We start from the raw sequence: 20,664 nt of genomic DNA, 5'->3' as shown, positions 1-20,664 counted from the left end.
TCCTAGGAAGATTCAAAAGATCCCGTCGGTGATCTAACTCACATTTTGATACTCTTAATTACATTTGTGCGAGTTAAACTACGAGGAAAACTTATGTTGCATCCGCATATGCTAGGTTGGAATTCGTGATCAAATGAATATCAAAAGTGATGATATTCTTGCTCCTCTTCCCGACTTATAGGGACCACTCACTCTTATTCTTATCCATCACCAATTCTTTAGTCATCTGACATCTATCAAACTTTGGTTTCTTTAAATAAGACAGACCATCCATCAGAGAGGAGTAGTACAATGTACTTGGCCCGTTAGATTTATTGAGTTCTGTCTTCTAAGATCTGAAAACCCATGCAAAATCGAGGAGTTATTGAGAAGAGAAGAATGAAAGATAATTTAATATAGGACCAAGTACTGTATAGCCTTGATCAAAATCCAGTTTTGTCACGCATCTTGGAAACCTACCTACTCTTCTATTAATGCTCAAGGGAACAAAACCAAAAAAAAAAAAAAAAAAAAAAATCAACATCAAAGAAAAGTGAAGCTGAAAATATATTGGCATGGAAGAAGTCTATACCCTGCAGATTACGGGTCCCCAAACTAGCTAGCAAGAGATTATTTCCATTCTTTCTTGTGATACAGACCTCTCTTTTTCCATCATTAATTGACTAAAGCTGGTTAGCTGCACAGCCCTTCGTGTGAAAAGGGTATTCCAACTGTCCCTTAACTTTAGGGGTCCCTTTCAAGATGCACTCACTACTCGTATGCCTAATCTCTTGCCGATCGATGTTGGATAGCTTTATGGTTGAGCTCCAAAAATTAAGGTATGCGTTGGACGAAAATCAGAAAAGACACTTTAATTATGACCATTTTTTGTCTATAACGAGCAAAAAATATCCAGTTTTACTGCATCACAAGTTAAGAGAACAGGAGTAAGTAAGTGCCAATTTAGACAAAAGAACCGAACAGAAAATTGCTTGATAGTTGTCATTTTTCAATAAGATCGTAGCATAATATTGGTACAGTCGAATTTTTCCTACAATTGTCCAGTTATTATGTCTTTTAATAAAATAATGTAACGTAGATTTATATAACTTTGTCGTAGTCATAAATTTTATTCGTGTACGCTAACTCAACCCATTAATACAACGAATACACCAAATAAAGTGATTTGGTGGATCTTCAATATTCTCATGATAATCAGAACCTTTTATTGAATGAAATACAGAAACACACACTTAAGCAATAAAACACAGATGCAGAACACCTGCAATTATCAGTTTTAATAGCACGACAGCATACTGTGGATGATATTAACACAACAAATGAAGATAGAGTGAATGGCACAAACCCAAAAGATCTTATTAACTTGTTTTTTTTTTTTTTTTTTTTGTCTTCACAGTGGGTATCTGGGATCCTGGGACTGGTAATACCTGACGACCCCAACTAATCCTACTGCGGACCGAGAGAGAGGCTACCCAGCGTCATCCGACCAATGTTTACCCGGGATTTAAACGCTTGCGAAGGCTCTCACCCAACTGGCCTACAACCACTCGCTCTAGCCCCGAGGGCAGATCTTATTAACTTGTTGATTTCATTTATTAGAGCGTGTCCTGTTTGTACATTACTGGTGGAAGATGGGAATTGAATTTTGCAGAGGATTGTTGATGCCATTCATTTACCAGTACACTTGCAAAATGACAAGAAAGAAGAGGGTGATATAAATATTCAGTAATGAACGTCTTATCGATATGGACCCACAGCATAAATCTGACCCAAACCTTATCCAAACCGAACGAGGATTTTTTTTATTTTTATTTTAAATTAAAGTTGCAGGATCATTACTGCCTTCCATTTTCTCTTTTGCAATGATCATTTTCAACCAAGAATACAGTTTTAGAGTATATGATTGTGATTGAGCAGTCGGTAGTATTAATGGTCCAAAACCAAGTCGAGGAATATAACACTGAAAAGAATATTAAGGACTTGCTCAACTATAATTAAAATATTTAACATATTTCGGAAAGGATAGCAGTAGCACACACGTATCTTGCTGACACATATTAACTTAGTTGGTAAAGATAAATCAAAATTTTATAAAAAAATCAAGTATTCACAGCTCGCTGCTTCTGGTGAAGTGAGATTTGTGTGACTAGGTAATCTTGGATACTTAAACTTTTTATAACAGGAAAAAGTTGATCACCTTCAAGTTTTGAAGAATTTGGTTGTAACAAAGATCAGTCAAATAATTGGCTTTTTGAGATCTTGTATTAAGGACTAGTTGGACAGGATTTGAAACTTGCATGCCTTGAACAAACAGAAAGAAGTGCAGAGCTATGGGCCTCCTCCTTTTCTTCTTTTTTGGTTTATAATTATGACAGTAAGAACCAAGAAGAGAATTGCTACTATAAGTTATCAGCCAAGACAATGGTGATGGCTCATGCCTGCCCTCAAATGGAGTTAGCAATATGTGCAAAGAAATGGGCCATCAGCTTATGTCATGGTATGATAAGGATAATGCTAGATTCCCCAAACTGGGGTATTCAAGTCTTGATTTGTCATGATATGGGGTTCTGATTAGTTGGGAACTTTGCACATCTTTTACTTTGAGCCTCTCCATTTTGCCTCTGCTGGATGAGGTTCATTGCTTGAGATTCCAAATCTCTGTTCTTGATGTTTTCATCATATAGAACTTTTTTTCTTTTTTTGGCCTGGGTGGATGGATGGTGGAGGTTAGCTGAACTGAAGAAATGATGGATTGATATGACATCTTCGCTACAGACACCAAGATAGGTGACATAAAGTTGGTTTTGTAGCATATGGGAATAGGTATGGATGGAAATGGCATAATTCACTTTCAAAACAATGGCAGAACATTAGAAGGCAGCAAACTAAGGGAGCAATGATGAAAAAGGAAATTCCACACCTAATCTTTTACAAAGTCCAAGCAGAAAGGGAATTATAAGAATCTTCTTAGTAGTTAAAAAAAAAAAAAAAAAGAGAGTTTATTTCCAATATAACCCTCCTGTCCAAAAATACAAGCCAAACACCTACTCATAGGACCTAAGATGATTATTTAATAGTTCAAAAGTCAGTACTTGTATTCCCTTTCTAACGTAACTATTGCCACAAACTCCAAACCACAAATGTGAAACAGATAAGAAGGTTTGATATCTCCATCCATTCTCATTATTTCATTTTTTATCTCTATTTTTTGGGGTTTTCTCCTTTCCATTACTCTTTTTTTTATATATATATATTTATTTTTGATCTTCTCAAAGCAAATAACTACTCATAGAACCTAAAATATACAATCAACAAAAAGTTTCAAACTCAACCCTTGGTGATTATTTAATAATTCAGAAGTCAGTACTTGTATCTGCAGCTCAAACCTAATTAAAGTTATTCTCTTTTAATATATTTTATTGTATTATAAAACTTTTATGACATTTTGAATATTATTAATATAATTGCTCACCTCATGTGCGCGATGAAAAGCTAAGGTTGTGTTTGGATTGCATTTTTCATAATTTTTCATGGAAAAATTACTGTAGCGATTTTATGTATGTGAGGAAAAAAGATAATAGGGAAATATGATCACAGAAAACGACATAATTTTCCGACGGAAAACCGCAATCCAAACAAGGCCTAATGAGGCCTCTTCTACATCCATTAACTATGACTTGTGATATTTGAGGATTTAAATCTTACCAGAATTTTTTTTTCTAACATTTTATTTATCGGAATTAGTCATGCATCTGTTGATTGATTTATTGATTCTAGTATATTTAAGATATAATTCTTGGAGATTATAATTTTGTTTCATACAGTTCACCTATTTATGGTACCGATTTTCCTTTTTCTTTTTCTAATTAAATTTTTGTATTTCCTCCAATTATTTTATGTTAAATTTTCTTTTTTTCTTTGTGGGCTTGGTTTGCTTAAAAGTGTTCAAGGGGATCACATATTTAGTAAAGAATTTAATATGCATTAAAATTTATTAGAGATGCTTGTGATTGACATTCTCTCCAACATAGAACGCGTCAGAATTTAGTTCATCTTCAATTGGCAATTTTAATTTATCCACGGATGTAAGCAGAAAGCTTGACTATGGGAATAAAATATAAAAGTACATCATCATCTCTGATATATTTTTCTGAAAGAAGATTAGTGTGGCAAAAAAACTCGACCCACTCTATTGAATGCAATCTAAGCGTCAAATTGCATTTGATTGTGACCTAATCCATCTGCTCAAGGTTAACTTCAACCATTACTAGCGTATTTATAACTGTTTAATAATTAAGCCAATTCATGGAACAGCCACTACTATGGCATGCCATCTTTTTAAATGTACCCATCAATTGGTAGATTGAAATGTTTCACTGCATTATTTAGTTGCTCAACTTTTTTCACATACCTAATGGCTAATCCTATCACAACCACCGAGCTTAGCTCAAACCCCACCTGCAGCAAAAAAAAAGTGCCATAACACCCCCTTGATCTAGTCATGTCTGCATATCTACCAGCTTCCTCCCGTAGATTAGGATAGAATAGGTTATACAATTGTTATCGTTATCGGGAAAAAAAAAATAATGACTAATACTACTATCTCTTGCTAAGTCTTTATAGCAAGCTTTCCATAGTTCTCTTCCATAATCCTTATCCCCTCAATGGCTATTAAAAAAGAAGAAGAAGAAGCAGCCTGCAGGCAATTCAAAAATTAAGCCCCTCCCCAATCCAAGAGGAGGAAAAAGAGAAAGAAAAATCAAATATTATCATATAGTTTTTTAAGTTGATCAAGATTCCAAAAGGGCAGATTCTTGAATGGTCAAAAATAAAACCAAGCATACAATAAAGGGCGACACATATAAAAAATGGTCCATCAACTGGTTTTAGGGGGACATACCCATGAAAAATTACCAAAAGCTAAAGCAACAAAGATGGAGACCATAAAATGTTTAAAGAAACAAAAAGGAGAGTGCTCACAAAGTAATAAGAAATTTGACAAAGATAGCTAATGTGAGAAGATGAAATAAACTAAAGCGAAAAATATCACCACCCTAGAATAAAGTACTCTGTGAAGTGTGCAAGCCTTTTTTTTTTTTTTTGAAGTGTGCAAGCTACTACAACACTTTGTCAAACTTCTATTTGAACAGGTATGTCTTCAATACTTAATCTAATAATATATCTCAAATTCAAAGCTTTAATTCATTAATTACCTTTTCTAGTTGTTCAATAACACCTACTCCAGAAGATTATATTCATGAATGATAAAAGTTACCTTGAAAGGATTTTAAATTTTGACCCCAACTCAAGTCTGATGGAGTTATTTAAATTATATGAGAGTAATTTTTTTGGGGGTAAAAAGATGAGATGTAGCCCACCTAACTTCCTTTTACTCCCTACCTAAAACACATTAAAAAAAAAAAAAAAAAACTCTTTTAGCCTTGTTTGAAAGCCATTTTCCTCGGAAAATTTTTACGTTTTCCAATTACCTTTATCTCACATATATTAAATCGTCACAATTACCTGTACTTTATATATATCAAATCGTCACAGTACATTTTTTTTTTTTTTACAGAAACTCCAAAAAATAGCAATCCAAACAAGGGTGCGCTGATAGTATAGTGATTTTTTTACACTAACAGCTGTGACTGTATGCTATATGAGTATAATTTGAATTTTAAATTTGAATTCATATTATGTGGTATGATTTAAACATGAAATTCTACACTGACAATGTATAAAAAATTTATACAAAAAATATGGATTAACTTTTCGAATTAATCTTTTATACACTGACAGTGTATACACCATTACTATTGAATGCATGACAAATTATCTGAATTTAAATTTAAAATTCAAATTTTGCTCATGTTTCATACATCCAACCGTAATTGTATACACATTGTCCGTATATAAAATAGTTACTTTAACTTTTTGAATTAATCTTTCCTATACTGTCAGTGTATACACTGATTGGGTTAGATGAATGACACATTATCTGAATTTGAATTTAAACATTAAATTTTATATATGTGACATGCATCTAAACCCATTAATGCATATACTGTCAGCATATAAAAGATTTATCGTAAATTTTTTATGTAAATTTGTGCAAAAGAATATGGACTAACTTTTTATGTACTGACAGTATGTTGATTTTTTATTCATTTACACTATAGTAATTTTTTATTTGATATGATCTAAACTTACTAACGTAAACAAAAAATTGTACTTTGACACTATATAAAAAAATTTACTCAAAAAAATGTATTACTGTATAGAAAATACAGGGAAGAGAATCTACGGAAACTGAGAGGGTTTATTCTTTTCAATCTTTTTAGTATATATTTTATCTCCTGTCTGACAAAAGGGTCACTGAAAATATTTCTTGCTTCAATCTTTCTCTCTGGTCATTTATCCGTTTACTTTCTAGATTGTAGTATCAGTTTGTGTTTGTGTGTGTGCAGGTAAGTGTTCCGAGAGTGTGTTTTGTCACGATCATTGGATGCACGTGGAAGTCCAGAAGGTAAATTCTTCTATTCTGATTAGAAAATTGATACTATATTATTTGGTGGTACAAAACAACAAAATGTACATATCAGATTACATTTGCACTGTTTTTAAGCTATAAAATCATAAAGGTATATTGCTGTATTTTATGGGCATATATAAACAGAGTGTTGATACCCATCTTCTTCCACCTTCGTCAGTTTCTTCCTTCTCTACCGTCTCTCTCTCTCTCTCTCTCTGTCTCTCTCTCTCTCTCCTACTTTGTAAGCATCTCCTTTCCTCTCCTTCTCCCTTAATTTAATTACTTTAGTTTAGTTTCAGCAGAGAAACATAAAATACTTGTGCTTATTTATCATAATAAGCTCATATATCAATATTTGAAGTATTTTTTTTTCCTTTTTTCAACTTTATGATCTTTGAAATGGAGTTTGTCAATGTGATGCAATGTGAATTGGGATGGTTTTTTGATCTGGGTTTTGGCTAAAATTGTTTAAAATTGCATATTTCATAATATGCATGTATGAGATTTTCTTGAAGAGGGGTTGATCCATTGTTGATCAACATTGTAGCTTCCAGCAAGAATTTGGTAATTTAACTCGACATGCAGTGTAGTCTAGATGTTGTTGATGCTATCTTTCTTGTGTTTGTCATTCAAGAATTATGAATTGGATTATTGTTGTGAGAATTAGTGTTAATGCCAAAAAATTCCGGCGGTGCTTTTGACTTTATTGTGCGCGAGTGCAAGAATGCTTGCTCAATTGTCATTTTCAGTTGTGATGATCCAAAAGTTTATTTTTTTCTCACTTGGACAGGATATATGCTAAGAAGCATGTTTCTGTTCAATTTTGTGAATGTTGAGTAGGCAGTTGTTGTTGCATGTTTAGTTAGGACTGATCCTGGTTCCTTTTTGGTTCTGTTTATGTATGGGAGATGTCTTGATATTGCATGTTTCATCAGGACTGATCTTAGTTCCTGTTGTTTTTGTTTATGCAGAGGGGCTGTGTTTCATTTTGTTGTCAGAAGCATGGCACTTTGTGGGGCTAAAAAGGATGGAAGAGAACTGAAAATTTACGAAAATACAGATGAACTAAGTACTGATCTGGCAGACTATATTGCAGAATTATCAGAGAATTCTGTGAAAGAACGTGGAGTGTTTGCCATTGCTTTATCTGGTGGCTCCCTAATTAGTCTGATGGGGTATATATATTGTATATTCCTATTCTGTGTATTTGTTTTTCTTCCCTTCCTTTACATGATTTAACTGTTTTGGCAGTAAACTATGTGAGGCTCCTTATAACAAGACTGTTGATTGGGCCAAGTGGTATATATTTTGGGCTGATGAACGCGTGGTGGCAAAGAGTCATGCTGATAGCAATTATAAGCTGGCAAAGGATGGCATTCTGTCCAAGGTAAGCTCTGAGCAAAGTATGAAAATCTGCATGTGATTGTCCATTAAATTAGTAACCTTCTAAGGCTATGCACGAGAATGTTCTTCTCTGCCTCTGAATGATGCATACAAAGTATGATCTCCTTTACCGCAAACTTTCTGATTTTGCTTGTAACTGGAAATAATCAAAGTGGATAAGATCACAGAGTCATATTTTGTTTTCTTTAGTTGAATATCTGTTGGCTAACATTTGATGACAGAAATATTCTTTTAGCTAAAATATCTGGTGGCTAAGAGTTTTGTTGACTGCTTATTTAGGGAACAGAGTGCTTCCCTGTTAGTGGCAATAATTGCCTTTTATTACGTTTTGCCGTAAAAGCTGCCAAGTGGCAAAGATGAACGTCATTGAATTGTCGATACAGTATGTATTTATCATGCTTGTGCATCACCAATTATTGATTTACAACACGTTCTTAAATGGTTATGAAAAGTTTCGACTCTATGTTGCATGACAAATTTGGTCCCTTTGTGTTACGGCGAAGCTTGATGTACGAAAATTGGGTACATCAAATTGGGGACCTGACAGCTGTTAACGGAAAGGAGTATGTGTATATATTAAGGTTATCTCATTACCTTGGTTTTCACATATGCAGGAGGGCTGTGTAAATTTTCCTTCAGCTTATTGTGAAAAGGATGATAGGTTCCTTTTTTGTAATGGTAGTTCCATGGCATTATCCTAGGCTTCTACGGAAGGGGAATACATTCTGACCATGATGTATTTCCCATAAATAAGTTAAATTTATGTTAGATTTATTTCACAAAGTGCTCCTGGTTCTTCTGTTTTAGAGATATCTTCACTCCAAATATGCCTTAATATTTGTCATTGGGAGGAAAACCAATCTAATTTAATGTCATCACTTGCTTTGTGGTCAATTTGTTATTAGACAATTTTGCGCTTGACTAGCTTTTAGCGACACACATTTGATGCAGATAGAAATGTGAAGAGAGAGAAGAACTAGGTAATGAATGGGATTCCTCGTTATCATTGTCTAACACAGTGATGCTTATTAATGGAAGCTGCAAAACAACGTAAGCGGACCTTTTAACTTCTCAGGGGAGGTTAGACCAGTAGTTTGAATGACAAGTCCCCTTTCCATATTCATGGCATGGGTTCTGTAGTATCAAGAACCTTCATGATTTTATCAATTGTGTTCTATACTATGTACTACATTAATTACCACATATGGAGAGACCAGGTTGTCACTGCTCTAGTTTGTGAAGTTGTATAATCATGAGAGATCTAAGTGGCGTTCAGAGAACAGGATATAAAGAGAGTTTATCAGAATTAAAAGTACTATGACTGATTTTATAAGGTATTAAGTGCACTGATTATGCTTTGGCTTTTCAGGGTTAATATGATCTACAACTTTTATCCCTGCTACCTTGACAAGAGAAGATGGATATATGCCAGTGGAGATGGGCCAAAAAAAAAAAAAGTATTGTCATCGCTTTAATTTCTTGCGTAGAATGTGACCCAAAATTTTTGGGCACATGTAAAGTATCGGATATGGCACAGGTGGTATTTTGGTTTTAGGATGATGTCAAACATCTTGAAACATTTATGTTGCTGAAGGTGAAAAATCTTGAGGATTCTCAATTATTCTCAATTATATTGCTAGGTGAATAATCTTGGCAAATATATCCCAAACTAGGGCAATGCATGTCATATGTCCTAATGGTTACTGGTGCAAGGAACACATCTGCAACCCTCTTGTTTTGGTTTTGGGAAATCATATTGATTTCTTTTGAGGAAATTTATTCTTGTAGGGGAAACAAATTCTTCCAAATGTTGTTTAACTTTAATTTGTTACTGCAACCTAATAAGTCTCCCCTTTGTTCTTATAAGGAGGGGCAAAAAAAACTTCCTGTTTGTTATGGCAACAGTCACTTGAGTTTTCTTATGAATTGGCGTGCCATGGGACATAAATGGAAAGAAACTGTAAGCATTTTTGCTTCATATTGTTGTCACTTGCATCTATGCGTTGCAACTTTATGCTACAGCTTATCTTTGCTTTGTTGTTGCTCTCACAAAACTTGCCAAGTTGGATGTGTGTTTGTTGACATTTATCATATTTCTCAGTCCGATGTAGGAAAGCATAATGTTCTTCTCCTATTCTATTGTTTTCTCATTCCAGCATGATTTTAGCTATGTGTGTCATTATCAGGTCCCTGTTATTCCAAGCCATGTGCATTCTATCAATGATACTGTATCAGCAGAAAAAGCTGCTGAGGACTACGAGTTTGTCATCAGGCAGCTTGTGAGGACTCGTGTAATCAATGTTTCTGATATCTGTGACTGCCCAAAGTTTGATCTGATCCTTTTGGGGATGGGTCCTGATGGGCATGTTGCGTCGCTCTTTCCCGGTCACTCAGTGCTTGATGAAAAAGAACAGTGGGTGACTTTCATCACCGACTCACCCAAGCCCCCACCTGAGAGGATCACCTTTACTTTGCCTGTGATCAACTCTGCCTCCAATGTGGCTGTGGTTGTCACTGGTGGCAGTAAAGCAGATGCTGTGCACTTAGTAGTTGATGATGTTGAGCCTGACCATCCGTCATTGCCTGCAAAGCTTGTCCAGCCAACCAAGGGGAATTTGGTGTGGTTTCTGGACAAGGCAGCGGCATCAAAACTCGACGGCACAAAATTTTCGGAGTAGGGCCTGGCACGTCTTGTCTAAAGGCCTGGCACGACTTCTCTAAATGTATGTCTGTATGTAGTGAAGGATATGGAACGTTGTTGATTCACATTTCCTCTAGGGATCTGTCTTTTTCTGTTTCTTGTTTTAGACAGTTAAGAAGGAGCTCTTAGTCTTGGATTAGTCTCATCCTCATTTTCTGGCCTGCATACTTCTTGGAAGGGGTTTGTAAGTGTGATTATCCATTTTGTTAGAGAAAGCAATAAAATGTTGGCTCTTGACACAAAATGTTACCTTGTTTGGTAAGTAGGTAACATTAGGAGTACTTGAAGGTTGGAAAATTCAGCAAGAAGCTACCGGGGCTGGTTTCATGAATACTTGTATTAGCTTATCCAAACATAGAAGCAATTCTTTTCCATTAAACACAAACCCTCTCCTCTTTTCAGTTCAATAATGCTGTGGACACCGCCTGAAGGTGGATACAACTCGTTTTGTAGTAGCTTTAGCCAACGCAGTCTAATGGCTAAAAATGAAAAGAGGCAAAGGAAACAATTACTGAAAGCGTATGCACTGCCCTATCTTAGTTTTTTTTTTTTTTTAAAATTGACTTCATACGTTCATGTCCAAGAAAATGAAACATCTAAAAATTCTGTTGGCAATTGGGTTTTGGTTGTGCTAGTTTAAAGATATTTAAATCTAGATTAAACACGCAAGCTATTAATTTGTGTGTAATTAGTTGATTTGTACAAGTAATCGCTGACCAATCCCCTGTCTAGTTTGTAGAGGTGGCAATTTGTCCCAAGTCCCAATGGGTTACCCATACCCATGGAGACTTTGGGCGGGATGGGTACTGGAATTTGATATTGGGTTTAAAATGGGACAAATCCCAATTGTACCCATTAATTAATGAGAAATTTTGGGAAATACTTGGGTATCCATTGGGCTCAAATAGCAAGGCTCCGTTTGGATTAGCTGTTTTTGGGGGGTGTTTTTGAAATATTTTATTGTAGCAGTGTATATGAAAAATTTTTACTATAAAATTTTTTTGGAATATTTGAAATACTAATATGGATGGGATGTTTTTTGAGTTATTGTATATTACTGTAATACTGTATTTGAAAAACTTATTTTTTGAAAAAATAGCCAATCCAAACAGAGTCTTAGATTCAAAAATTATCTTTAACAATTTTTATAGTCATACCAGCGAATATAATTTAGTAGTCTTCCTAGTCATTATCCACAAGAATTTCCAGCATTTCAGTCAGTTTAGACCTGTCATCCTTGGACAATGATGAGGATAAATATTCAACACCCTAAGTACCTTGGTCATCTTGATATATGTTGGAATATGACTGTGTATCTATCTTTTCCTTTATTTGTTAATCCAATTTTTTGTGGGAATCCTGAGTATAAAGCACTTGCATGTTTATTTAATAAAACTAAAAGAAATTTAATAAATCAAAAAATATTAAAATTATATAAAAATAAAAAATGAATTAAAGGAAAAAAATATGTAGAAAATAGATTTGGGTATTGGGCGGGATCAATCTAAACTCATCCCAAAGTGATCCCGCCCAAATTAGTCCCAAAACACATATGGGTAAGGTTGAGCCCAAACCCATATGACTCGGTTCCATCTCAAGCCCAAACAAATCCCGCCCATCCCGCCCATTTTGCCACCTCTACTAGTTTGGTTGTTGAAGTAATTGTTCACAAATCCCTCTTAACTGCTGTACCATGTAAAACGCTGCAGTATTAGCCTTGACTTTTCTTATAATGCAATGGCTAAACAACATTGGCTCTATACAAAAGAGTAAACATGAAGAGAAAAAGGTGAACTTGTTAACAGAAAACCACACCATCTAACTATTATTCACCCCATCCTTGAATTGACTTCAGATATATATATGAGCAAAAGACTTCAGGTATAAGTTCAGATATATATGACTTCATATATATATATATATATGAACAAAAGACTACCAGATAGTCCAAGATCTGATGTACATTATTAGCCCATGAAATGTGACAGAGAAAGATACAACTTGTTTGCCAACCAAATATTCGTTCATTCTCTCAGCAAGTCCAAAGGAAGAAACAGAAGTTACATTTGAGGCAGGGCACTACATTAACTAGAGAATCTTGACTAAGTAAAGCTTGATGTTTTGATGCTATGAGATGTACAGCACTCAAACGCTAGCACAAACTTACGTGCACAACTGTAGCAGTGACTAAAAGGGATGATTTAAAACAAAAGACAATATTTACTTTAAAAGAATGGCAAAATTTAGCTTGTCAGAATCATATGAAATAAACGATCCTAATGACTGGAGTATCAATGGCATTAGCTCGCACGCACCAATGTTCGAAATTCTTTTTCTGTTATGGACCTTATCCCATTCGAATCAGGAATAAAATCATCTTCCATACCTTCTTTAGCAGGGTAACCAAGTTTCCGTGCCTGTAGCCACTGGTCTATTACTCCACAGCTGATAGCATACTTGATAGTGTGTTCTAAATAACCTTTATCAGTTAAAAGATGTGGCTGGACTGTCAACATCCTCAAAATCCCTAAGCCATCATGCAGGAAGCAATTAGCTATGAGCTTCCAGTTTCTAAGTGAATTTTCATGTACCATTGAAAAATAAGTAGCATTCCAAGACTTTAGAGAGAATACCACCATGTGTAGTAGACAAACAAGAGGGAGACAGAAATAACAAACAAAGTTTACAGAGATTTGAAGATTGTTTAAAAACATCATTTTCATGTTAAATTGAATGGTGAACATAAGAACTACATTATTTGCCTTACTTCTGCTTTAATTATGCTCGTCATCTCCCTATGGGTGTAATAATTTTAATCTAGATGACTATCAACATCTAACGGGATCAAATGTTGGTGGCTGTAAGTTGCATCAATAAATTCCTAGAGCTGCCACATGCTAGATCCCATTGTTTTTGTGATTGTATGCATGATCAAATATGTAACAAACCATTTCTTACAGCTGCAATGACATTGTGGTACATGACATTATAAAAGGGCATATGGAAGACAGCTGCAATGACTTACCTGCAACAATTCCATCTCCAGATGCAGACATATCAGATGTATAAGGAGTAAGGGGTCCGTCCTCCATTCCAAGAACTGAACCATTGTGCTCCGTAGTGTAGTAATGAATCTTTGAAGTCCCATTTGTCACGAACAAAACCTTAAGATTTTCATGCCAAAGAGGAGCAACAACTTCTGGTGCATAATGAGTAAACTTAGATCTGTCATTATTTTTGGTGTCAAATTTCTCAGAAGCCTTGATGCCACAAAGAAATTCAAGTTCTTGCTTGGTGACCTCAATAACATCTGCAAGAGCCCATGCTTTCTGTATGAATGTCTTGGTTTCTTCACCAGATTGCCATAGTGGTAATGGTAAATTCAGATCATAAAACACAATTCCTCCCAACTTTTTTGAGATTTTGATGGCTTGCAATGCAGTTGATCGCATCTTCCGGTCAAGCAGAGAGAAAGTGTTGAAGTAAAACATTTTCGCCTGTATGCAAGTAACTAACAGTATCATAAATGAGATTTAGTAAACTAACAAATTGTACTAAAATTGTTGACGAACAAAAAGATAAAAACAACTATGCAAGATATGAATGAGAACTCCAGCAGAGTATGTGAATTATAATTAAATTATGAACAGCTGAAGAGTGACAATTTTACAAACCATTACATGTTTCATGTCACCCTTTTCATCTCAGACAGAAGGAAAATATAGAGCTCATAATTCTTAAATCATCATTTCAACCTGCCAAAATAACTTGCCAAAGTCCTTTCTGATGTTGCCTAGTAAGAGAAGTTCTATTCTCAGAACTACATTCCTGAAACAAGTATCAAAGACGTCCACAAAGTGACAAAAAGAATAAGAGGCGTTTCAATTTTATTTTGCCAGACTCCACGGAATCTGATACCTAGTTCAGAAATTTTTTCATGATATTTTAAAAATAATCCAGAAACACTCATAACATGTATTTACATTTAACTTTCAGCATCCTCAGAGTTCAGCTACATTTGTTCTCTCCTTAGGCAGAAGTAAAGAAGACTTGAAACCAGGTGATTATTTGTTAACAACTAAGAATTTTACTTAAAAGTCAACAAAACCCTGTATCTTTTTCCATCTCCAAAAGCAAGACGAAGTAGGTAATCTTGAACAAGAATAAATCAAAACTAGAATCTCTTACCTCTTTCAAGACGTCAATATTAATCTCAGACGTCAACAAGGCATCCTCTGCACATGATTTGACACAAGTCATCCTCAAGCCACCCCTCTTACCTATTTTCATCTGTGATACAGCTGTAACTCTTTTGCTATCAATCCAAACTGATCTAGTCTGCACCTTGTTTAAGTTCAAAAAATATAGCAAAGACTGACCATAGGCATCATCTCCAAGTTTCCCCATGAAATCTACTTTACCTCCCAAGCATGCCAGTGCTACAGCAACATTACTTGCACATCCACCAGGGGACCTAACAAATTTCTCAGGCGCCCAAATTGCATCCTTCTTTATTTCATGAATTTCATGATCTATAAGCCTGTTAGAACGCCTTCCCACAGGAACAAATGCATGTTGCGCTGCACCAAAGCAACAAACTAGAGGTGGCCAGCCATAAGTGAAGCTGATATCCTCTCCCTTATCCAAATCAAGCCCCATTTCCTGCTCACTATCTGTATCTGCAATAAATGCATCTCCTTCCTGATCACTAAATTCCATAGCACTATCTTGATCCACAGCATTATCAATCTGCTTCTTAGTTCTTCTCCGTCTTGTCACCTTCTTATTTGCTGCTTCTGCCTCCAGGTTATTAGTAGCCAATGTATCTGCAAGTCAAAAAGTCACAAATTTGCATATTAGCACTAAAAAAATTGAAACTAAAAGGTTGCTATTATCAACATAATAAGATGGATTCATTTTCAAGTGGTAGAAATTTGCACCTTTCTTCCTAGTTCGTCTGCGGGTTTTCTTGGTATTGTCACTTGAATCTGAAGTAGTCATATTCTCCTCATCCGTAGGATTTCCGTCCACGACAGATACAGAACCATTTTCTGGATTTTCTGTTGCCCCCTTCTTTCTAGTCCTAGCAATTGCTCGTTTAGATTTTGGTCGTGTCTCTTTCTCTACAACATCCCCCTCCTTTGATGCCTCCTGGGCTAATGCCCGTGTAACCTCTCTCTTGGAGACAGCAGTAAGATGCCATCTACTTTCTAATCTAGTATAGTGAAGTTCCGAAAACTTCATATTACTATTTGGGAAAAATGTCCAGCTTGACTGCCACCTGCATATTTTAGCAGAAAAATCGACATCTTGGTTTTTTCTAAACGCTCCATTTGTAAGGTTATTTCATCTTACAGGCAGCAGAATTGCGAGGCTATATTTGTAAAGTAAATTTCAATAATTCACATCCAGAAGAGAATGCTCCATTTCACTCATCCATATCCGTTCACCAAAGAGATTAAGGAAAAACAATACACAGCAAATATACATTCACAAACAGTGTAAAACATGTAAGAAAATTGAGATTGTAGATTCTCGTCAATGTTCAATACTGCATATTTTCCCTAGTACCATGTGGCACCAAACAGAAGATTAAAGACAAGAAACTCCAGAAGACAGAGTACCTGGGCAGTGAAGAGAACTGCAAGAAAGATAGATGAGCCATAACAAGAAAGAGCTTCACTGTACTTTCTCTGTGTAAAACCACTTAGCCCAGTCCCGCTGGGGTTTAAGGGTCACGCTCTAACTAGGAGAAAACAAGACGAGGGATTTTGGCCTTTTGGAATTTTAGTCTAGTTTTGTTCTCTTAAACCATATTTTAAAGGGATAATTTCAGAAACCTCCCTTGAGGTTTCATGAAATATCACCTAGCTTCCCTAAACTTTTTAAAATCTCACTTAGCACCCTTAAAGTGATAGTAGACCATATACTAATATCAAAGATGATAAATTATCAATAATACCCTCATATTAAATTTTCTAAACTTGTTTTTCTTTTCCTAAATTTCCAACTTTTCTTTAACAATGTCTATACAAACATACATACATACATATATGTATGTATAATTGAATTACAAATGTCAATGAAATATAGGATTTAATTAATGAAATATTCAACGCATTTGGAGAATAATAGCTGCAGGTTCTTTTTATATTTTCCCTTTTTTGGTGTTTCACAACTTTATTGATTTATTTATTCCTATTCATGTAGAGCGCAAGAGAAATAAAGTAATTGAAACTCTGAACTACAGTTTTTCAAATTCTGATTTTTTCTATAATAAAATTTTCATATTTCACACCCATAAAAAAAGTCTGTCTATTTTGAATAAATTTTTTGTATGATATTGAAATTGAATTTCATCTATTACTAAGTTTTTTTTGCTCAAATGTATGATTTTACATGCTAATTACCTTCAACGCTATGAAGGATTCTATTTGTAAAAATGATTTAAAAAATAATATTTGCTTTTACTATCTCTTCCTACTGTAAAAGTGACTATTAGTTGTAACATAAAATCTTACCAATTTTCATCTCCTCACTTTTAAGATGGTTCTGATTTAGTACTTTTTTCTTGGTTTGTAAAATGTTCATTTTTTTTATAGCCTAAGGGTATTAAAGGCACTAAAATAATCTCTCTCCTCAAACATGAATTTTTTAAATATTACTTTTGGTTAGAAAGGCTTCCAATGTTATCAACATGTCAATTGCTCAACATGCCACAGTCAAAGGAAGAAGGAGAAGGAACAGAATCCAGAAGTTGAGAAAGTCTTGTGGGGAATGGACTACTACTGATGATGAGCTGGGAAAGGAAATTGCTGGCTATTATGGAGAGTTGTTTAAGAGCTCAGAGTCAGAGGTGCCTGTTGACATCTTAGAAGGGATCCCAGTAACTATTACAGAGCAAATGAATAGAGATCTGACCAAAAATGTTGAGGAAGAGGAGATCAGGACTGCCTTCTTCACTATGGAACCTAATAAGGCTCCTGGAAGTGATGGCATGTCTCCGCTATTCTTCCAAAAATTCTGGAACTCGATTAAACAGGACCTGGTAAGTGCAATTCAAGGTTTCTTTCATAATAATGTTATTCTTAAAGCCATCAACCATACAATCATCTCCTTGATTCCAAAAGTAGACTGCCCTACAGAAGTCAAACATTTCAGGCCTATTAGCTTATGCCAAGTAGTCTACAAAGCTCTTGCAAAAATCCTGGTCAATAGGCTAAAACCATTCCTTTCTAAATGCATTAGCAAAAACCAATCTGCATTTGTTCCAGGTAGGCAAATCATAGATAATGTCATCCTTTCCCATGAGTTGCTACATTTCTTGAAAAACAAAAGACAAGGAAGAGATGGGATGATGGCAGTGAAACTAGACATGTCAAAGGCCTACGATAGGGTGGAGTGAGGCTTCCTGCAAGTGATAATGGAAAGAATGGGATTTTGCTCCAAGTGGATAAGGTGGATTATAGCCTGCATCAGCTCAGTCACTTACTCATTCAATATTAATGGCGACCAGAAGGAGTTCATAACCCCAACCAGAGGAATAAGGCAAGGCGACCCTCTCTCTCCATACTTGTTTCTGTTGTGCTCAGAGGGGTTGTCTAATCTATTACAGAAAGCTAAGTTGGGGAAGCAACTAACAGGTTTAAGAATCAGTAGAGGGGCACCAGCAATAACCCATTTGTTTTTTGCTGATGACTCTCTAGTATTCTGCAGAGCTAATAGACAGGAAGCTGGGGAGCTAATGAACATTCTCAAGGTTTATGAAAAGGCATCTGGACAGCTTATCAACATGGATAAATCCTCAGTATTTTTCAGTAAAAACACAACCCAAGTGGTAAGAGAGGAAGTCTGTCAAGCAATGGGATCTATTCAGCAGATAGGACAAGGTCAATACCTTGGCCTTCCTATGATTATAACTAGATCTAAAGGGCAGGTGTTTGGGTATGTACGGAATGCTATTGATAAGAAGCTGCAGAGCTGGAAAAATAAACTGTTAAGCCAGGCAGGGAAGGAAGTCATGCTTAAAGCAGTAGCTATGGCTATGCCAACCTACACCATGTCATGCTTCAGACTGAGTTCTAAGATGTGCAAAGACATAAGTGCAAAAATGGCAGACTATTGATGGGGGGAGACAGAAGGCAAGAAAAGGATGCATTGGATTGGCTGGAAAAAGATGACAGAATCAAAAAGTAAGGGTGGATTGGGATTCAAAGACTTGCAAGGATTTAATAGAGCTTTACTGGGCAAACAAGTTTGGAAGTTGCTAACACAACCAAACCTGTTAGTCAGTAGACTCTTGAAGGAAAAATACTATCCCAGGCAATCCTTATTTACCAGTAAAGTCCCTCAAAATGCCTCCTGGATTTGGCAAAGCTTAGCTGAGGTGCGAAAAGAAGTGCAGAATGGTGTGAAGAGGAGGATAGGAAATGGCAAGGCTACGAGAATTTGGGATGATTGTTGGATTCCTGACAGCAATAGTGGGAAACCAACAACACCAAAGCCACCAGGGTGTCAACTACAGCATGTGTCAGACCTCATCATCAACAACAGATGGAATGCTGTTTTGATATTCAGAACTTTTAGCCAACAAGATGCTGAAAGGATACTGAGGATACCTATTAGCTTTACAGGGAAAGAAGATGGACATTACTGGGCTCACTCCCAAAATGGTCAATATACTACTCAATCTGGATATAAGAAATGGATGAAGGGAAAGGAACTGGAGAGTGTAGGAAGGAGGGATGATGCTGGGACAAGCTATGAAGGATCCATTAAGAAAGCTTGGAAATCATTATGGAAGCAGAATGTGTGCCAAAAAATGAAAGTGTTTATATGGAAATGTCTGCATGGAGGTCTCCCAGTGAGAGGTGAAATTCACAAAAGAACAAAGCAAGGAGATCCTAAATGTGCAGCGTGTGGCGAAGAGGAGGAAACAATAGAACATCTGCTGCTCCAGTGTAACAAAGTAAAGGAAGTTTGGAAGCTATCACCTGTGCAATGGGATGGTGTACAGCATACATCAAACTGCTTCAGAAAATGGTGGACAGTAATCATGGATGCCCAAGAAGAAAGAGGAGGGGAGGACCAAGTGAACCTCACCATAAATATTCTCTGGCAGATTTGGAAGGCCAGAAATGAGAGGGAGTTTGAATACAAGAAAAAGGAACCGCATAAGGTAAATACAAAAAACTGTGAAGGGATGGATGGAATTTGATGAAGCCAACAGAGGGAATGTGACAAGGAAGAACACTCAGGGAACAGAAACTCTGGAATGGATGGAGAGAGATCAAAGCCAGGGAGAAATCCAAGCCAGGCTGATGATCAAGGTCCACACGCACCAAGACAGAAGGCAACAAATGGTGGGGATTGGAATCACTGCTACTAACTCGGCAGGTTGTTTACAAGCAAGCTGGGCATTAAGGGAAAGAATGTCTGGAGACACAAAGCAGGACCAAGCTGGTGCGGTGAGGCTAGCACTTCTGAATGCAATCAGTCAAGGCTGGACGAGTGTTAAAGTAGAGTTAGAAGATAGTGAGCTGGTAGAGTGCATAAAATATACAAGGACTTGCAATTAACAGATGGCTACTCTCCTGGAGGATATAAAATATGTAAGTAATTTGTTCCAAAAGTGTTCTTTCTCTTTTGTTGAATCAGGATTTGTAGGAAGTATCAAGTTGAGCATGCATGCTCTAAACATCCTCGTAGATGAGGAATGGGTGAATCCCAATTTGTAGTGCTAGGCACTATTGTTTTGGTAGGACTATTGTCCTGATGACTGGACCTTTGTCCAAATATTGTAAATATTTGAGTAATATATAAAGCTAATGTTTCGACAAAAAAAAAAAGTTATCAACATGTCAATTCGAGGGGTGCTAAGTGAGATTTTAAAAACCTCAAGAGAGCTAGGTGATATTTCATAAAACCTCAGGGGAGGTTTATGAAATTATCCCTATTTTAAACTTTAAAGGACATCGGCATTTCCTATAATGTAGCATGCCATGCTAATGACCAAAAAGTCCCTCAA

At 35.9% G+C, this 20,664-nt stretch overlaps 2 protein-coding genes across 5 annotated transcripts; one reads left to right on the top strand and one right to left on the bottom strand.

Annotated features, from left to right (window-relative positions):
- The first annotated feature begins 6,369 nt into the window (after positions 1-6,369).
- On the top strand, positions 6,370-10,881 carry LOC113719654 (probable 6-phosphogluconolactonase 1). Of its 4 annotated transcripts, none has more exons than XM_072072768.1 (5): positions 6,370-6,526; positions 7,504-7,682; positions 7,784-7,919; positions 9,306-9,393; positions 10,123-10,881. In XM_072072768.1, exons 2-5 carry the CDS (start codon positions 7,535-7,537, stop codon positions 10,612-10,614), a joined length of 864 nt encoding a protein of 287 aa, XP_071928869.1. In that variant the 5' UTR covers positions 6,370-6,526; positions 7,504-7,534; the 3' UTR covers positions 10,615-10,881. The 4 variants fall into 4 exon arrangements, with proteins under 4 accessions (XP_071928869.1, XP_071928868.1, XP_027100710.2 ...); XM_072072767.1 differs by lacking the exon at positions 6,370-6,526 and adding an exon at positions 6,615-6,773; XM_027244909.2 differs by lacking the exons at positions 6,370-6,526; positions 9,306-9,393 and adding an exon at positions 6,615-6,773 and having other exon boundaries at positions 7,504-7,707.
- Positions 10,882-12,580: 1,699 nt separating this feature from the next.
- Positions 12,581-16,408, bottom strand: LOC113718028 (fructokinase-like 2, chloroplastic). Its single transcript, XM_027242930.2, has 5 exons — positions 16,262-16,408; positions 15,578-15,918; positions 14,826-15,463; positions 13,663-14,134; positions 12,581-13,164 (listed from the first exon to the last, which is right to left on the bottom strand). Exons 1-5 carry the CDS (start codon positions 16,300-16,302, stop codon positions 12,938-12,940), a joined length of 1,719 nt encoding a protein of 572 aa, XP_027098731.1. The 5' UTR covers positions 16,303-16,408; the 3' UTR covers positions 12,581-12,937.
- Positions 16,409-20,664: the final 4,256 nt, after the last annotated feature.

This window comes from Coffea arabica, chromosome 11e, assembly GCF_036785885.1.
Source record: "Coffea arabica cultivar ET-39 chromosome 11e, Coffea Arabica ET-39 HiFi, whole genome shotgun sequence".
NCBI classification, from domain to species: domain Eukaryota; kingdom Viridiplantae; phylum Streptophyta; class Magnoliopsida; order Gentianales; family Rubiaceae; genus Coffea; species Coffea arabica.
Note: the sequence above shows the minus strand (reverse complement) of the source record. Positions and strands in the feature narration are given on the sequence as shown.